The 16,385-nt window shown below is 47.9% G+C and overlaps 1 protein-coding gene across 1 annotated transcript; it reads right to left on the minus strand.

The window, feature by feature from the left end:
* Window positions 1-8,363: 8,363 nt before the first annotated feature.
* On the minus strand, window positions 8,364-12,613 carry LOC106486308 (secreted Ly-6/uPAR-related protein 1-like). The gene is made up of 3 exons (XM_013944871.2): window positions 12,562-12,613; window positions 9,361-9,480; window positions 8,364-8,578 (listed from the first exon to the last, which is right to left on the minus strand). The coding sequence occupies exons 1-3, from the start codon at window positions 12,611-12,613 to the stop codon at window positions 8,364-8,366; spliced, it is 387 nt and encodes a 128-aa protein (XP_013800325.2).
* Between the last annotated feature and the right edge of the window lie 3,772 nt (window positions 12,614-16,385).

The following is a 16,385-nucleotide window of genomic DNA, read 5'->3' on the forward strand; positions in this document are numbered from 1 at the left end:
CAGCAGATCTCAGGAGCCAGTTTCAGCCTCTTCTTTGCAAGTTGAGATAGCAACTGTGGTGGGATAGCCTCCACTGCAGGCTTTGCAGAGGGGGGTATTTCCAAGTGTTTTGATGCTAACAGGTAGTTCCCAAGATCAGTGTTGTCTCCTGGCAGCCTTGGGATCCCCTGAGCAACATCTGTGGGCACAGCTCAGACCTCATGGCTTGCTGAAACAGCAGTCAGTCAGCAATTATATTTTATTACCTGCGAAAAAGGTTCCATGTCTGCCAACCTTTTCCCAAGGAGTTTTAGAGGATTTTCATGAGAAATCCTGAATGCCAAAACTCAGCCATGTGCTGAGGTGATGAAGGGATGGTACTGCATGTACATGTGTGCTCTGAATAGATAACAGAAATGTCTGCACATCACCATTTTCCATTTGATAAAAAAATACTTTCTTTGCCTGCCTCACTCAGGAGAACTGACACAACAAAAGGACTCCAGCGAGACCTTCAGCTGTATATCTCCATCAGATAATGACTCATGAACTGCCTTCCTAAAGGGGTAACATTGTAATCCAGCAATTGCCTACCTAAAACACCTCTCAGCTCCTTTAGCCATCCCAGCCTTGCCCCGTGAGAAAGGTGGAACAAGAGACCCTCTAAGGATCTGCTTTGTGAATCTCTTCTAGCTCACGTGATCTTTCACATCGTTTGGGCTGCCCAGCAAAAACTTGGTTTGAAACTGGCACAGACACAATTTATGAAAATGATTGTGATTAGAGAGTTGATCTTCCAAGAGAAGACTAGTACAGGATGACTTATTTAGCCTCACTGGCCCGTGAGATCTTTGTGCAGAGGTGGCACGCCAAAAGGCAGCTTGCACAAAACCCTGTCTTGATGTGAAAACATCAGCAGATGGACAGTTTCCTAGTTGCTTGTTCCAAAGGTTAAATGCTCTGAAAGGTAACACGGTGTGTCCCACAGAGGAGATAAAGATAGACTAGACCCCTTCCTCAAGCTGGCCACGGCTGGTGGCTTATAGCAGTTTTGTTTAAAATCACTTCTTTTACCTGGGTTGAAGTCAGATCTCTTGGTATTAACTTTCCTCTCCTCACCAGGACAGCTTTCCTCCTCTGCTGTAAGTGCATCACAGTCTGTTACTATCTCCTGTGTGTTTGCTTCCTGTTCAGATTTGGATGTCATCCCCAAAAAGAGACAGGTGTCTTTACACTGAAGAAACACCTTTTCCCCTGTGTCCTCTCTCTCCAGGGCAAATACCCTGCACAACAGCCAGGAAAGATAAAAACAAATTCTGGCTTGTTTTTAGGCTGGCTTTATAAGGACAAGGTTTATTTGATAATGGATTTGTGCATGCAGAGGCAACAACATATAGCTGCTAGTTTGAATTTGTTGCTCAGAGTTGCAAAGACCCTGTAGGTTTCAGCAACACAGATATTCAGATGGAAGAGACTCTGCCGGAGCCTTCGCTGGGACTGAAGACTGAGCTCAGCCCTCTTTAAGACTTCAGAGGATCCACAAAAAAGAGCTACATCAAAGCACTATGGTATTAAACGAGGCTTTGCTGTTCTGCCGCTCACAGAAGCACCCGGTGAGGCGAACGTGTCCTAGTGCCACCGGGAACCCCGTTCCCGCTGCCTGCTAGGGCCGGTTCGCCTCAGCGTGAGTGGTGGCATGTCCTTCTGCAAGCATGTCCCATCATTTACCCATCGCTGCCTCAAATCAGATCTGAGCCCTCCGAAATCCTGCCCCTGCCCCGGGGAGAGTTTCGGCTGGCAAAGCGCCATCCGCCTCCGCGATTTCACGCTGGCAAGTGGAAAAGTGCTGTGCCACAGCCTGCGTTTGTGTCTCCTCTGGGGAATCAGCTGAGCATCAAACCTGCGTGCACAGCAGCAGGGCACGAAGAGGGAGCAAATCCTCTTTGGACCGTCAGGGCGCTCCTCACCCAGCTCCTGGCCTTGCTACAAACACGTTCATGGCAAGTCCAACGGTAAAGCAGGAGCAGATACACCAACAAGAGCACGTGGACATCAGTCCCCCTCCTCTTCCTGCAGCTTTTTGTCTCCCACTCTCAGATTAGCAGGCAAAAGTAGTTTCTTTTGCAAGGAGACAGAGGGATGCACATGCATCCGCAGTCCAACCCGCCAATCCCCACCACAGCCGGTAACGAGGCAGGAGTGAGAACTCTTGCTTCACGCACCAGTGAGTCGAGGGCGAGGCTTTGTGCATTGAAACAAGGGCTGGGCATTGCCTCAGCGCTGGTGTGCTACCTCTGGTGGGACTGCCAGTCTTGAGGCACCTGGGGCTTTACTTAAAGCCCCAGTTCGTGGAGTCACATGAACAACAGCTGTTACCTCTTAAAAATCACACAGCGCTCACAGCACAAATGTCTAACCCTCGCAATGGGGAGGAAGCACCTGAAAAGATGAACCACATTCACGCTTTAAATGACCAAGGGGACCCTGAAGTGTTCAGGTGTCTGGGTTAGGTTCTGGGACTCTGACTCTGGGGTTTCAAATACTGGTACCTTCAATTACCTGTAAGGTTATGGATCTTCTAGGATTTCAGCAATACACTTGAGAAGGACTAGTGCAAAATCAGATCCCCCACCACCACCAGGCACGATGTCCCTCCCCAAGTTTACTAAGAGTATTCACAAGCTTCAAGCTCAGCGCACGCTAAAAGTGGGTCACAGGACCAGGCCGCTTGTGTAATAGTGTCCAGATCTCCAGCTCATGGGCCTGTAGGTCTCTCTTCAAGGCCACCCTCTGCTCTGAGCTTCTTGTTCCTGATGTCATGGTGGTGGATATAGAGCTGTACATCATCTCGGAGGTCCCCCTGGAAGGGTACAGGGAAGCAGGATGGACTGCTCAGGGCATAGACAGATTATTCTATACACCTTGTATTTTTTAAAACCTCATCCCAAACTTCAGGGCAGAGTCCCAGGGAGGGGGGGGTGAAGGCACATCAGGAAGCCCCTTAATGCAGATGCAGCCCTTCTGTCTCATCCTTTCCCAATACTCTGAGTATCCTTGTCCCAGTTTGGGGACAAGGGTGGCCGTGCAGCTGGGAAGCTCTCCCCAGGGACATCAACATTCACATGCTTTGGGTGCCCATAAATGATCTTGCTAAATTGAGATCTGAACCATGGTGCTCCATTTGCCTCTGAGTCCCCTCAACATACCTGCTTCAGACACCCAAAAGTTTTCCTTCACCTCATTTTTAGGGGATTTGCCTCGTTTTCAGACATAGGACTGTACTGAGTGAACAGACTCTGGCTTTACACTCCCTGGGAATTAGGGATGTGAGAGCCTTGCAGGACAGTGATGAAGACATCTGAAAGAGGACATGTCTGTGTGTCAGAAGCAGCCATTCCAAGTCTTCCCAGGCCTAATATGGCAAAATAGATCTATTTTAAGAAGGAAAAAAAAATTGCACATGATAGGTTTTAGATGAGAAATAATTTTGGAGTGATATTGAGAATGATATCACTCCTGCTGCACTTCATTCCTGCCAAGTGCTTTCTATAATTAATAACTACCTCAGTTGAAGTGACTTTCTTTTGAATGTGAAATATTAAACATTAAAATCCCTATCTGTAAATATAAGACTACAGCAGATATCTCCATAAGCCTTGCAGCTAGATGATAATATGTATTTATATTTTATATAGACATTTTTAGTAAGAAGTACAAGTTCGTTCTGTATTTGATTACATCAGAGTTCCATTTCACACTAAATGTCTGAACTGAGGAGATATCACCTTCTTTTTTCTTCTCTTGCTAGAGTTTTGCATTAATTTCTGCCCTGGCCTCCTCTCTTTTTCTCTCATGCCCCCCTGGATCAATGCACCTTCCATGAGGACTGTATGTATCTTTTTTTCCCCTCCCTCCCTCGCAAAGAAGACAAAATACACAAAATGAGAAGAAATCAAGCAGCAACACAGCTCCTGGTGTTTCCCACCTTGCAGCTTGAGCCAGCCTGTAATCAGGGCACACCAGGATAACAACCACCACCAGTCAGGTCTACACATGATGTGACCAGTGTCCAGCTGCTACTGGTGGAAAGTTACTGGCAGTGATCCCTGCTGGAAACTCAGATCCTGTGAGCGTTAGTCACAATGTTTGTTTTGACGTGTAGCTTTCATCCACTCCCCTAACCTCACAGCATTGGCGATGCCGCTGCGGGAACCTTGAGTCAAACCAGGAGGATTGAACTGGGTCCAAATTTGAACTCGCGCAAGACATTGGAATGGTTTCTCTTGTAGCTTTTTCCAGCAATGGGCAGAATTAACAGCCTTTTCTAGCTAATATTGCACAGTCTGGGTCTGAACCACTGTCCTCTCCCTGTGGTTTTGGCGCTAAGACCTGCAGAAACAGGTGACTCATCTGTTTTCCTGATCCAGCCCAAGCCAAGGCTGGACGTGCATTGTGTTTCCAGAGGAAGGAGATATCTTTGGAAATATGCACTCCACTCTATTTTCCTTTAAGACGCAGGAAGCCCACAAGGAAAGGTCATGCAAGGCAGACCCATCACCCTCGTGGTGGGCTAGAAGTGGGACTCAAGCAGGGAAAAAACACAGCGGTGATTCCCACCGAGGCTGCACACCTGACATAGCCCCATACTCTGAACAGCCCCAATGTCACCATGTATAAAACCCCAAATCCTCTAGCTGTCCTGGCCCAAGGCATCACGAAGGAGCAGCTAGCAAGACAGGCTTCATCCTCCCAAAACGCTACAGCTCACAGAGCTGCCTTCTCCTGAAAGGGGTGGGGAAGGCGATGCAGAATGACAGGCTGCAGGTTAAACACTCACCAGCTCGGTATTCAAACCCCTCCCCAAAACTAAAGTCTCTGCTGGGCTTTGATCTTCCAGTTCTAGGCAGAGGATGGCTCTGCCTTCAGATGTGCAACTGAACACAGGTGATGCTCTGTGCTCTGGAGCAGAGCCAAAGACCTAGATTTGCTCTTCTCTGATCCTGCACTGAGTGTTACACTGTAGATATGCACACAGAGGAAAGAAAAAAGTCACAAAGCTTTACGCGGGCAACAGCGCAAATTGCTGTACTAGCTGCAAGTCACCGGGCAAATCAGGGTTATGATTTGTAGATCAGGGCCGCACACCTGCAGGGCTGCCCCACATTTGCAGAAGGGCTGGAAGGTGAGTAAAAAGGCAACTGCTAGGCCAGATAAAGCATTAGGCACTGAGGAGTGCCTTCAGCTCCAGAGGGAAAACTTCTGGCCCTGCAGAGTGACTGCTGGGATGAACAAGCCTCCAGAAGGGCAGCTAAAATCCTGCGATGCAGCAACAAGCAGCACTTGCTGCTGCCTGCTACAGAGCCTAATCTTGCAGGGCCTAGAGACTGCAAAGCTTTTTATGGCCCTTTGGAGACACATCTCTCTGGTCTACTCTATCCAGTCTATATTTAAACATCTCTTTATATATGTCCATGCTACCCTGTCATGCAAAAGTCTGCAAAGCTTTTGAATCACCTGGCAGCGTTCTGCGTTTGCTGCGGCAGTGGTGCTCACTGGGGCTGCTATGGACCAAACAGCAAGAATAAATAAAAGCAATAACAGAAGCAGCATCCAGAGCAGTCTGGTGCACCCAGGAGAATCAAACTTTGCAAGGACTCTCAGGGATGACTGTTCAGTTTGCAGCTTAGGAATAATACTGTGTATACAAATGACTATTAATGCAAAAGTATGTTTTGCACCCCTAACACACTATGTTAAGGGCTTTTCACCTTGCATAGTCCAGGAACACTTTACAAATGCTTGAGGATAGGCTCTGCCTTTTGCTCTGCATTGGCTAAAGTAGATGTTCATTGCTCCACATTAACAGGGGAGTCAGAGGTGACAGGACACCTACAGCACCGTGGGATGCTGGATGCTCACAGCCAGTACCAGGCACCAAGCAACACAAACAGAGTGGCGGTCCCCACCAGTGGCATCTTTGCAGCGCAGAGCAGATGCCTGCGCAAACACCAAGTGGCTGCTCCCAGCTGCCTGCTCGCCTTGCAATGCTGAGTTCGGCTGCTTTCTCTTTGCCTGCTGCAAGAAAGGTGCCCCAGTTCTCACTGTGCGTGCACCAGATGAGTCTCCCATACCACCCCTTGGCAGTCACTGGACAGTCCTTTCCATTTTGCCCTGCTTCTCCCCCTTCTCCTGCAGTGGGGATTGCCTTTATTCTAGCTCTTGCAAGGATGATTTTTGAACTCCCTTGCCTGCCTCCTGAAGCTTTCACAGCTTTTCCCCTCTCTGCCACTTTCCTCCTCTTCTGGAGACATTCAGGAGCTCGGTGGGCTGGAAACCAACCAGATACATCCTCTTCTTGCAGCCTGTGCTGCCCCCTGCACCTTCCCTGGGTGAAGGATGAGCACACAAGAAAGACGTTGCAGGCTGAGGACTGGAGGATCCAACTTTATTCACCAGATTCTCACCCAGGAAGAAGCCCCCACATGACCCCTTCCTATCCAACCCTGCCTCATCACCGTCTGTGCAATAGATGGAGGAAAGTTCAGCCCATCTCAGCACAGCACAGGACCCTTGACCCGGAGTGGAAAGGCCCATGGGGATAGTTCCTTCCTCCAGACCTTGAACGTGGAATGGGAAAGGGGATCTGACCTAAGAATGACAGGGACAGTGGCCTGCTTTGGGCCTGGCACTCTTTTCCAAGTGGGGAAGGAGGGAATGGATGAGAAAACAGAGGCTGAAGCTTTAGCACCTGCATCTGCAACATGGGATACCAGCACTGCAGTAACTCCTAAAGTTTATCCTCTCAATGGCATTTTTTCCCTGGAGATCCCAACTTTCCCAGGATGTCTCAGGGCAGCTGCCTCTGTTTTACTGAAGCGTGGAGCACTTCACCTCCAGGATGAAGGTCTACTTGTTCCTCACGTCTGTCTGCTCCCCAAGCTTGCACTGGGCCCTCCTCAAAGGAACGTGATACCACACCAAGGTTTTCTTGCAAACGGTACCGAGACAGACCTTGAGAAACAATTACCTCTGCGAAAGCAAGAAGAAGAAACCCTTTCTTATTCCTTATTATTTCTTATTCTTATTCTTATTTTGCCGCAGAAGAGGTTGCAGGGACGGCACTAACGTACGGTTAATGAGGATGACACCTGTCCTGCCCTACGCCCTGGATCTCGCAGGTTGCCCGCTGCTTCCCTGAATGTGCCCTGGCAATAAGAACAAAGCAAAGTTCAAATCCTCCTTAGAGAGTGCAGAGAGCCAGGAATGCCTGGCTCGTTTGGATCCGGTTTCACTCCTTCTACTTTTACAGCGGACAGGGGAGAAAATCAATCTTACAGCTGCTCCAAGACAGAACGGAGCAAATCCTCCGCTGGGGCCCAGCAGCACTGTTGCACCGGCCTGAGTGGAGCCATTCGCCTTTCCCAGAGCCGCGGGTCTGCGATAGGCATTAGTTTTCCTTTTCTCTGGCCTCTGCTGTTAAGGGATGGGGGAGGGCAGAGTAACGGAAGAAGTTGCTTGAAACTGGCTATGAAACATCTGGAAATGGAAAGCCAGGGGCTCAGGCTGTAACCTGAACTCAAGCAAAGGGTGATAAAGTTTTGGGCTAGCCAGACTCCGGAATCTGCTTTCGCAGGTCTAATCTGCCCTGCCCTGTTAATCCTGGGCATCTTCGGAGCTTTCCAGAAATACACCCATCTCAGTGTGACAAGGCTGAGCCTTTCTGAACTCATTCCTTAGCTTATTCTGAGCAGAATTAAACTTCAGGTTTCTGCAATTGCAAACAGCACTTTGCTGAGCAGGTCTCAAGAGGGGAATAACACCCTTCCCCTGCATTGACTCAGGAAACAGCACTGGAAGAGGAAAGAAAATAAGCCAAGCTTCTGATGGACAGTCGCAGGTTTTCGGGGTGGTACACGGGGAAATGGTAAAGGCACATGTGCACAGGTTGTGTGGGAGCTGAGGGACGTCTGGAAAGACATCACCATCCCTGCCCAGGATGCCTATACAGCCTCTGCCCTTGCTGGAGAACGTCCCAGAGCACCAGCCTTGACAGTGCTGCCCAGTCCCTCCTGCCACCCAGAGCAGCTACTCTTCACCCACTATTGTGCCCTGGCAAGGAAAACTAGGGGGTGAGGACATGGGTCCTGGTAACCAGATGCAGCTCAAGGTCAAGAACATCTGCTTAGAAGCTGGAATCTGGAAATCCAAGGGTTTCAGGGCTCAGTGCCCCAATTCTTAGCTATCCATTTGAATTCACAGCTTTAAAGACGGGTGAAGCCATAGTTGAGTGAAGAAGGCATTCTTAAGGCGTCTACAAGTTCATGAGGCAGCTTGGCAGAGAGAGGAGAGGAGATGCTTCATTTGGGGCCTGGGAGCCCAAAGCGTTACAAAGTAGGCTTGAAGAACATGATGAGGACCACGGCTGTGATGCCCAGTGCTGCAAAGCTGGTTCTCAGACCCGGGCTGCCGTTGGAGCTGTCGTCATTGCAGAGGTCACTGTAGCAGCACAACGTGGGACGGTTCGCTCCTATCCCGTTAGAGGCAATGCAATTCTCCGAGCAGGATTTGATCACGGTGATGTTGCCGAAAAAGGGGTAGCCTAAAATGGACAGAAGGAAGAAAAGGGAGAGGGAGAAGAGAGAGAAAGAAACAGTGAAGGAAAGTTTAGATACCTGGCATCAAGCAACATGGGCTTTGTGCTGGTGCAGTGAAGGGGGACTTAATAAAAAGTGTTTAAAGGTAAATAAAGGCAATTATATAAGGAGCTGAGCATCTGTAATCCATTGGGGCCTGTAATCCAGACTGCTCTTTGTAGGTACAGGTCCCCTGGATCCCTCCCTCTCACCCTCCTGATTCTTCCAAATTTTTTCTAGTGCAGACAAGAGACACAAGTCCCTGCATATTTTGTTAAGGTGAGCTGCTCCTGCACTGGCTCCGTGTACGAGGTTCCAGCCCAGGCTGCACGAAACGCGCTGGCATAACGCTGGCATGGTCACGTTGTTTTTCTCCCGTGTTACACAGGCAGTGCTAGGTGAAAGCATCTGTGCACACAAACAAGGAGAGAGTCCCTGGGTTTCTGTGGTATGCTTGCATGTATCTGTAGGTTCAGGTTCCCTAGGAACGGTGTAGGGATAGGAAGGGCAAAAGAGACTAAGTGGGATCCTGCACGCTTCGCTATTAGGCTGTGAGTCTAATGGATTCCTCCTCTTCTCACCCTAATTTTGGACAACTCCACCTGAATTCCTATAGGGAAGTTAAAGGGTAATCCATGATGGGTACTGGGAAGGGGAGAGGGCAGCATGGGAAAAGTTCATGGGATAATTTGGTGCATGAAGGTTGCATCCCTTGCCATGACTCTTCCCAACAAGCAATGAGACTTACCTGAGTCTACGGAGAGCAGTGTTGTTGTGCATGCAGTAGCTTTCAGTGGGCACAGGGTGACTCTTTTGCACAGAGAAATGTCTGTGGGTTCTTTGCACGTGTAGCATCGTAAGGACTGGGCTGCAGAGGGGAACAGAAAAATGGGCCTGAGTTGGTCATCGCAGCAAAGACGGACAGCAAGTCTGCAGCTTTTCTGCTCTGTGGTGGGGAATATGTGCTGGACAGTGCGCCATCCCTCCGACAGAGATGCAGTGACCCTGGAAACTAAGCACAGCTGGAGACAGCAGCAAAGCTTTGAAACCTCGGAGGGAAAGAGGCAAACCCCAACACTCAAAGGATGGAGCTGATGTTGCACAGGGCTTGGTGTGCCCACTACCTTAGGGTTTAGCAGCCTAAAAAGTGTGGAGATATAGAGGGATCTGTTGCTTGAGCAGGTTTAGTAGGATCTTTGGAGGATCCCAGCCGCTGAGATTACCTGTCCCATCAGCAGTTCAGTGATCAGTCTGAGATTGTTCAGGTGCGTTATAGCTGCAGCTGTTTGCTGTTCTGCAGACTCAAAGACCAAACCGATACAGTTTTCTAAGCTGAATTCAATTTTTGATTTAGGGAACCAACCTGACCAGAATTAGTAAACTCCTGTGTTTTCTGTGTCCTCTGTAAAAGATGTTCAAATGTGTCAGCGTGAGACCTGTCCATCCACAGTTGGGGGATATGGAGCGTGCGTATTGATTTGAACTGTGCTGGTGTGACTCGAGGACTGAAACCAGCCCGGTATGATGTTTTCTACCCCATGCCTCTTCCACCACCTCCCCACAATGCAGCAGCTGAAGAGCAACCCAAATGTGTCCACTGCCATCTATTGGTAAAACCGCAGAAAGACGATGCTTTCTTGTTACTAATTCTGTGGCATCAGAGAAACCTCTGGGACTTTGCGATAAGGACAAATATTTTTGAAGGCAGCTGTTGGAACGTCTGACTCTGGAATTCATTTCCAGGGCATCTATTTCTCTTAGCACTTTCTTTGGAAAATTCAGCCTTAAGCTGTACAAGGGAATCCACAATGATGCAAGAGCATTTTCCATCCTCTTTGCTGAGGTAGGAAGAGCTTTTTAATTTGAGAAGTAGTGAGGAGCCAGGCTGGTTGCAGCCGTATCCTTTGTAAACAGGATCAGTGGAGCTGTCCCAGTTTGAGTTGAGTATCTCAATAGATCACTTCCAACTGACCCACAGGAGATGGCTTTACATTTTAATATGTAGCACACACAGGGAGAAAAATCACAGAGCTATCAGTCTGGGAAACATAAGGATTATTTTTTGAATGTGTAGGACCAGCTTGTGTATGAATGCAGTGCTGATTGTTTAAGGCATTTGAGAAACTGGTCTGTAACCTTTGAGCTGAGCTCATTTCTAACCTCACCATTTTTGCAGGAGAGCGGGGCAGCGCCGTGAACTCCAGTGGAGTCACTTCCAGTTAAGAGCAGTTTTAAGCAAGACAGCCATCAGATCCCCCTTATATTTCACTAACTCTAGGTGGGGCACTCTGTTTTCTTGGGAAGGGTGCAGTGAAAGAGGAAAGTCTGAAATGGTAAGGACTGTAGAAGAAGAGAAGAACTGAACACAGAGGACAGTGCTGTGTCCTGACATGAGGCCAATAACTGCAGTCCACCACTGTCTGACAGCACTTTTTACCCCTTGATTTAAAAACTCTGGAAGATGAATGGTATTCTTTGAGCCCCAGACATATTTATGAGCTATAAGAGCTGTTCCTTGCCTAGCTGCCTCCTGCTGCATCATCCCAGAAAAGCTGTTTCCCTTATCTCTGCCTCAATCTTAACTATAAAACAGAGGGTGCTGATGCCTATCTGTTTCTGCAAAGCAGTCTGAGACCTGTGGGTGGAAATCTGTTCTGTCAGGTCCTCAGCAAACCCATTAAATCCAGGACAGGGTTAGACCCAGAGGTAGGCAAAGAAACAGACATAATAAGACAACTATGAAGTGTCTGAAAGAAAAAAACCCCAGGCACTGAAGTGGTACAGATTGTAGTAGCTGTATGGAAGTAACTGCAGCTGTCCTCTTTCATCCCGGAGTCTGTAAGGAAATGGTCAGCGAGCAGTTGGATTTGCTTCAGAGATGGGTGGAAGGAGAAATGAGGGTAGGCAAATAAAAAAACAATGCAGCCTTAAGAAGACAAGACCCAAGGCACTTGTGCACATAAGGATTTGCAAGGTATTCTCCTTTTAGCCTTCTTCCATTTGCAACCCTCTGAACTCCAGGTAGACAGGACTCTGGATGGAGGTGTAACACCCCTGCCCAGGCTGCCTTTTCTTCAAGATTTTTCAGAAACCCCTTAAAGCAGTGTGCAGATTTCTGGAACTGAATCCATGAACTGCAGGTTAGAAACCACTGGGTTGGTGTCACCTCAAGGATGACTCTTCCAGGCCAAGGAAGCATTTGCAGCTGGTCCCAAATAGACACAGTAAGAACACAACAATGACGGGATCCCACCACCAGCTTGCCTAAGACCCTGATCCTGTAAGGACCAAACCCAGGCAGAACCAAGGAAAATTCCCCATCTCTTTCTATGTCCTAACCAATAGTGTAAACCACAGAGCTGGTGGTTTAATGAATTTTCCAAAAGTCCCTGGAATTTTTTCCCATACCCTCATCTATATCTGTCCCTAAGTTTTGTCCTCTGCTTTTTAGCACTTTCTGCAGCCAACCATGGGAAACATTGGAGGGATGGCAAAAGCTCAGAATGAACATATTCCATCCCAGCCCTGAAGGGACATGTTGTCAACCTAGGTAGAGCCTGTTGGCTCAGATCTTTGTCCGGACTTGTGCTGCCTTGCGCCATGTGGCTGTCATTCACACCTTTGCCTTATGAAGCAGTGTGTCGGTCCCCTCTGTCCCAGCCAGTGCTGGGGTGGCGTGTGAGCAAGGACAGGGTGACAGGTGAACACCCGTAGGGCTGAACAGCTGCTACACTGTGCACCACTCTCCGCTAGGCGTCACAGCTCTTCCCACCAGGAATATGTATCCCCTTTCCCCACTCACCCACCCCTCAGGACTTTCTGCTCCATTGGTCTTCCTAAATACATAAAAGCACCATTTTGCCTACCTTGGGAATACCAGGTATTTCTACTTTGAAGTCTTTCCCCTCACCTCCCAGGGATTTCCCGGGGATCCCTGCAGTGGTCTTACCCAACTCCACATATGTCAGGCCAAGCAGCAAACCAACCAGAAGAGTCTTCATGTTGAGAGCAGAACCGTGCACCCCGGACAATAAAGAAGAGCTGTGCCTGGGTAGCTTTATATGTCCTTCACCCTCCACCTTCTTTTGATCCTGTGGGCGGATTCCCTTGGGTTGATCAGGGGAGAGCCCATCTCCAGGCTGGATTGGGAATTGTAGTGAAACAAGTTCCCTGTCTGTGGAGGAGATGATGTCACTTCGACAAGCAGTCTCCTGCCATACCTCATCTCTCCTCTTCAGGTTTATGTCCTGGGGCTGCTTTCACGCAAAGGGCAAAACAATGTCTTGCAATGCAAGGGGTGGCCCTGTGCCGGTTCTTGGATGGGGAATGTGACAAGGTATGTTTGTTTCTTCAAGTCTGGCTTTGCGAGCCAAAAACTGGATTACATCATGTGTGTGTTGTGTTGGGCAACACCAGGCAAAATGCAAGTGGCAGCAGGCTGGGCTTCCACCTGCATTGTCTCAGCCCCACCAAAGCCTGTGCCATGCCTTTACATCCACTGCTGCCTGGGTTGGCAGGTGGAAAGCTGGTTGCAGTTGAATCTGTGCAAAGCATGTCTATATTCCCATTTCCAGTGCAGTTATAACTAGACTGGGGCCCATTTGCCTTAATAAATTTAAGAAAACTTCACATTGCTGCACACCAGGATGGCTTTTCATCATAAGCCCATGATAATAAGAAGCATTTCCTGGACCCTCCACCTCTCTGTGCCGGCTAGCAGTTGGACATCTAACTTATCTGAGACTTAGGAGTCTCAGATAAGTGGGCAGCGAGGGGTTCATCCCCCCTTCAGCCCTAAATTAAGGGAGTGTGATAATACAGATTATCCAGCAGCCAGGGTGCGAATGTGTAATGGGCTTGCTTCAAGGGTGCAGCGTAGGGGACTCGAGCAGAAGCAAGGCCAGTTTCTGGATCTTGGGGGGTTCCTTGTGAAAAGTTTCCCTTTATGTGTTGCGAGGCAACCCTTTCACACCTACATTTTTTCATACCTTACACAATATTTGTAGAAACGTCTTAAAAAGTTTGGAATTATGGAAAATGCTTGGCTGCTCCATTTTGACTAAGTCAATGACATCTTGTATTCACAGGAAAAGGTAATTTGGTGTTGTTGCTGTTCTTGTTCCGATACAGAATGGAAAGCTCCAGCATTAGGTAATTTCCTATAAAACAACCAAATAAGTCACACACACACACAAAAAAGTTTGTGAATCACTGTGAAGCACTCAGAGACTTGAGGGATGGGGACAACATTAGTGTACAAGCTGGTTTTATAACTGTGGGTTTGTTTGTCACAGGCCCATTACAGCTGTGCATGTGGCTTTTACAAGCGCTGTCATGAGTCTATCCCTTTTCCTAGTTTGAGAGGGGGACATTTTGGGAGAGTGCTGCTTTCTCAAGAACTCGCAGTAACTCAAGAAGCATTGCTAATGAAAATTTCCACAGTCACGGAGGACACAAAGCTGATCAGGCTGGGGTGCTGGGACTGATACAGTGCTGTGGGAAAGGGAGGTGAACACATGCACCCGTGTGCTCGCTTTCTTTCCTAGTGGGGCTCCAGAGGGAGAAGGAAACCAGCTCTGAGAGTGAAAACCATCATTTATCTTTAATTTATTTTGCTGGGCCACCAGACACCAGAAGCATAAAGAAAATCAGCACAAACATACCTTCCTAATTGTTTAGAAAAGGCTCTGCTCGCTGAAAGCCACCAGACCTGGTTACATCCAGATCCTTTCTTGTAACTGAGGACTTCAAGCCACATTTGAGCAATATCTTAAATAACACTCATGAAATTGGAGAAGAGCCAGCACTCCAAGCATTCAAGGTAGTTATGTCTTAATAGGCAAGCACAGCAGAGTTGACAAACCAGCATTCACACCACTGAAAGTCTACTTGACAGACTATGTGTAGCTGAGGAAGAGAAGATGTCCACATAGCACGTCAGCATTATCTGCCTGTGCAAGAAAGCGGTGGAATAACTCAGCGTGGTAGAAGGAATAGTGACATAAATACTGAACTAAATGAGTCTGTCCAGCTTGGTGGAGGTTTTACATTGCTGTGGTGTCTGAACATGGGACATGTAGGATTGTTTGTTTCTGGCCAGAATGAAGCCACTACACTCTGCCTAATGGCTTCAAAGGGTTTGGGATTTGGCTGTAAAGGAGAGAGCCGAGAAGCCACCAGAGCTGGAGCTGTTAAAACCCTTGCAGACTGGCTGAGTAGGTGGGAATGCAAAACTGCAGGGACAGAGAAGTTGGGAGTGTGCCAGTAAAAATGCCGAGGAAAGGGAAGACCTACAGTTATTAGTTGATCTAAAGGTAACTGTGACCTCTGGTGAGATGGAGCCCTGAAAACCAAATGAACACAGGTTATCAAGCTGTGCATTAGGCTGTAAGGAAGGATGTTAGCAGGACAATTAGGGAAGTGCTAATGCTGTCATACGAGGCTCTGCTGACTTTTCACCTGGAATTTTATTGTCTTGTTAGAGAAAAATGGGGTCCTGGTGAAAGAAATGCAGGTGGGAACTAATGGGAAGACTGGGGGAATGAGATCAACCACAAAAGACCACACAAGAGGATACTGGCCCCATTTAGCTTGGCAGAACAGAGGTTGAGAGGATGAATGTTTTGTTACCCATAAATATGCTGCAAGCAGCAAAAACAGAACTACAGAAGGAAAAACTACTTAAGTTAAAAGATCACATTGGACTAGATGTGAGTTCAGACTAGCATGAGTTATTGAGTTAGACAATCAGAACGAGGCTTTTAATGCTCAGAAAACTTGGGTCCCTTCTAAAAGCAAAGGCAAGTTACAAATACCACCTGCTTTAAAATGGAGCTTGATAAATACGTGAGACAAACAGGCAGTAGGACAGCCTTAGACAGCTCGTAGGACTCAGGAGGACCTAGATTCCCAACCGTCTTTGTCAGGAGTGGAATAAACCCTGGGCAAATTTTTGAATGCTATCTATCTGACAGGAGCCATAAGGGATTCCAGTTGAAACTTCATTGCAGGTCTGAAGATCTGAGGATATGAATGAGACATGGTATGCAGAGAAAAGGGTTTGTGTGCCCAAAAGCTTGTCTGATTTTTCAGTGGTATCAATCCAATATCACTACAAGTTTCTTGCTGTGGGACTGACCTTATTTATAAGGTAATTGAGGTAGATATAATTGCTCTCTGCTTATCACATATGTGAGGAAAGGCAGATGACATTAGCTCAGTGTTCATAAGGCAAGAAGACCGTGCTTTTTATAACTATCTGATCTGACCTTCTTTACAGCTAATTCTTGTTCGGATGAAAAAGAAACTCAGTTTTTTAGACATGTCCCATGATAGCCTACTACAAGCTTTGATAAGCTGTTCCAGTGGTCAGTTATCAGTGGTGTGCAAAATAAGCCCTGTATTTCTAGTGTGAAGCACAGTTTCCTCAGCCAGTGGCTCTTGTCACACCTCTGCTAGACTTAGTAACCCACCATTGCAATTTCCCTCTTCCCCATGGAGGAGCATTTCAACCGGGATACCCCTTTGATGGTGGTATCACTTGGTGGGCTCTTGGACTCCTTCCCCGGAAGACCTCTCTTCTAGTGCCTTAATCCTTCCTGCGGTTCTTCTCTAAACCACCTCTGATTTACTAACTTCACTCCTGCATTGCCCACCCAAGAGCTTGACACTGTCTTGCAGCAAGAGCCACACCAGTTCCAGATGCAAGCAGAACAGATCCTTCTGGCCTGAGATGTACATCAAACAACTGTCTTTTAGCCCCTGTGGCTATGG

The sequence above is a fragment of the Apteryx mantelli genome, chromosome 2 (assembly GCF_036417845.1).
Source record: "Apteryx mantelli isolate bAptMan1 chromosome 2, bAptMan1.hap1, whole genome shotgun sequence".
Taxonomy (NCBI): domain Eukaryota; kingdom Metazoa; phylum Chordata; class Aves; order Apterygiformes; family Apterygidae; genus Apteryx; species Apteryx mantelli.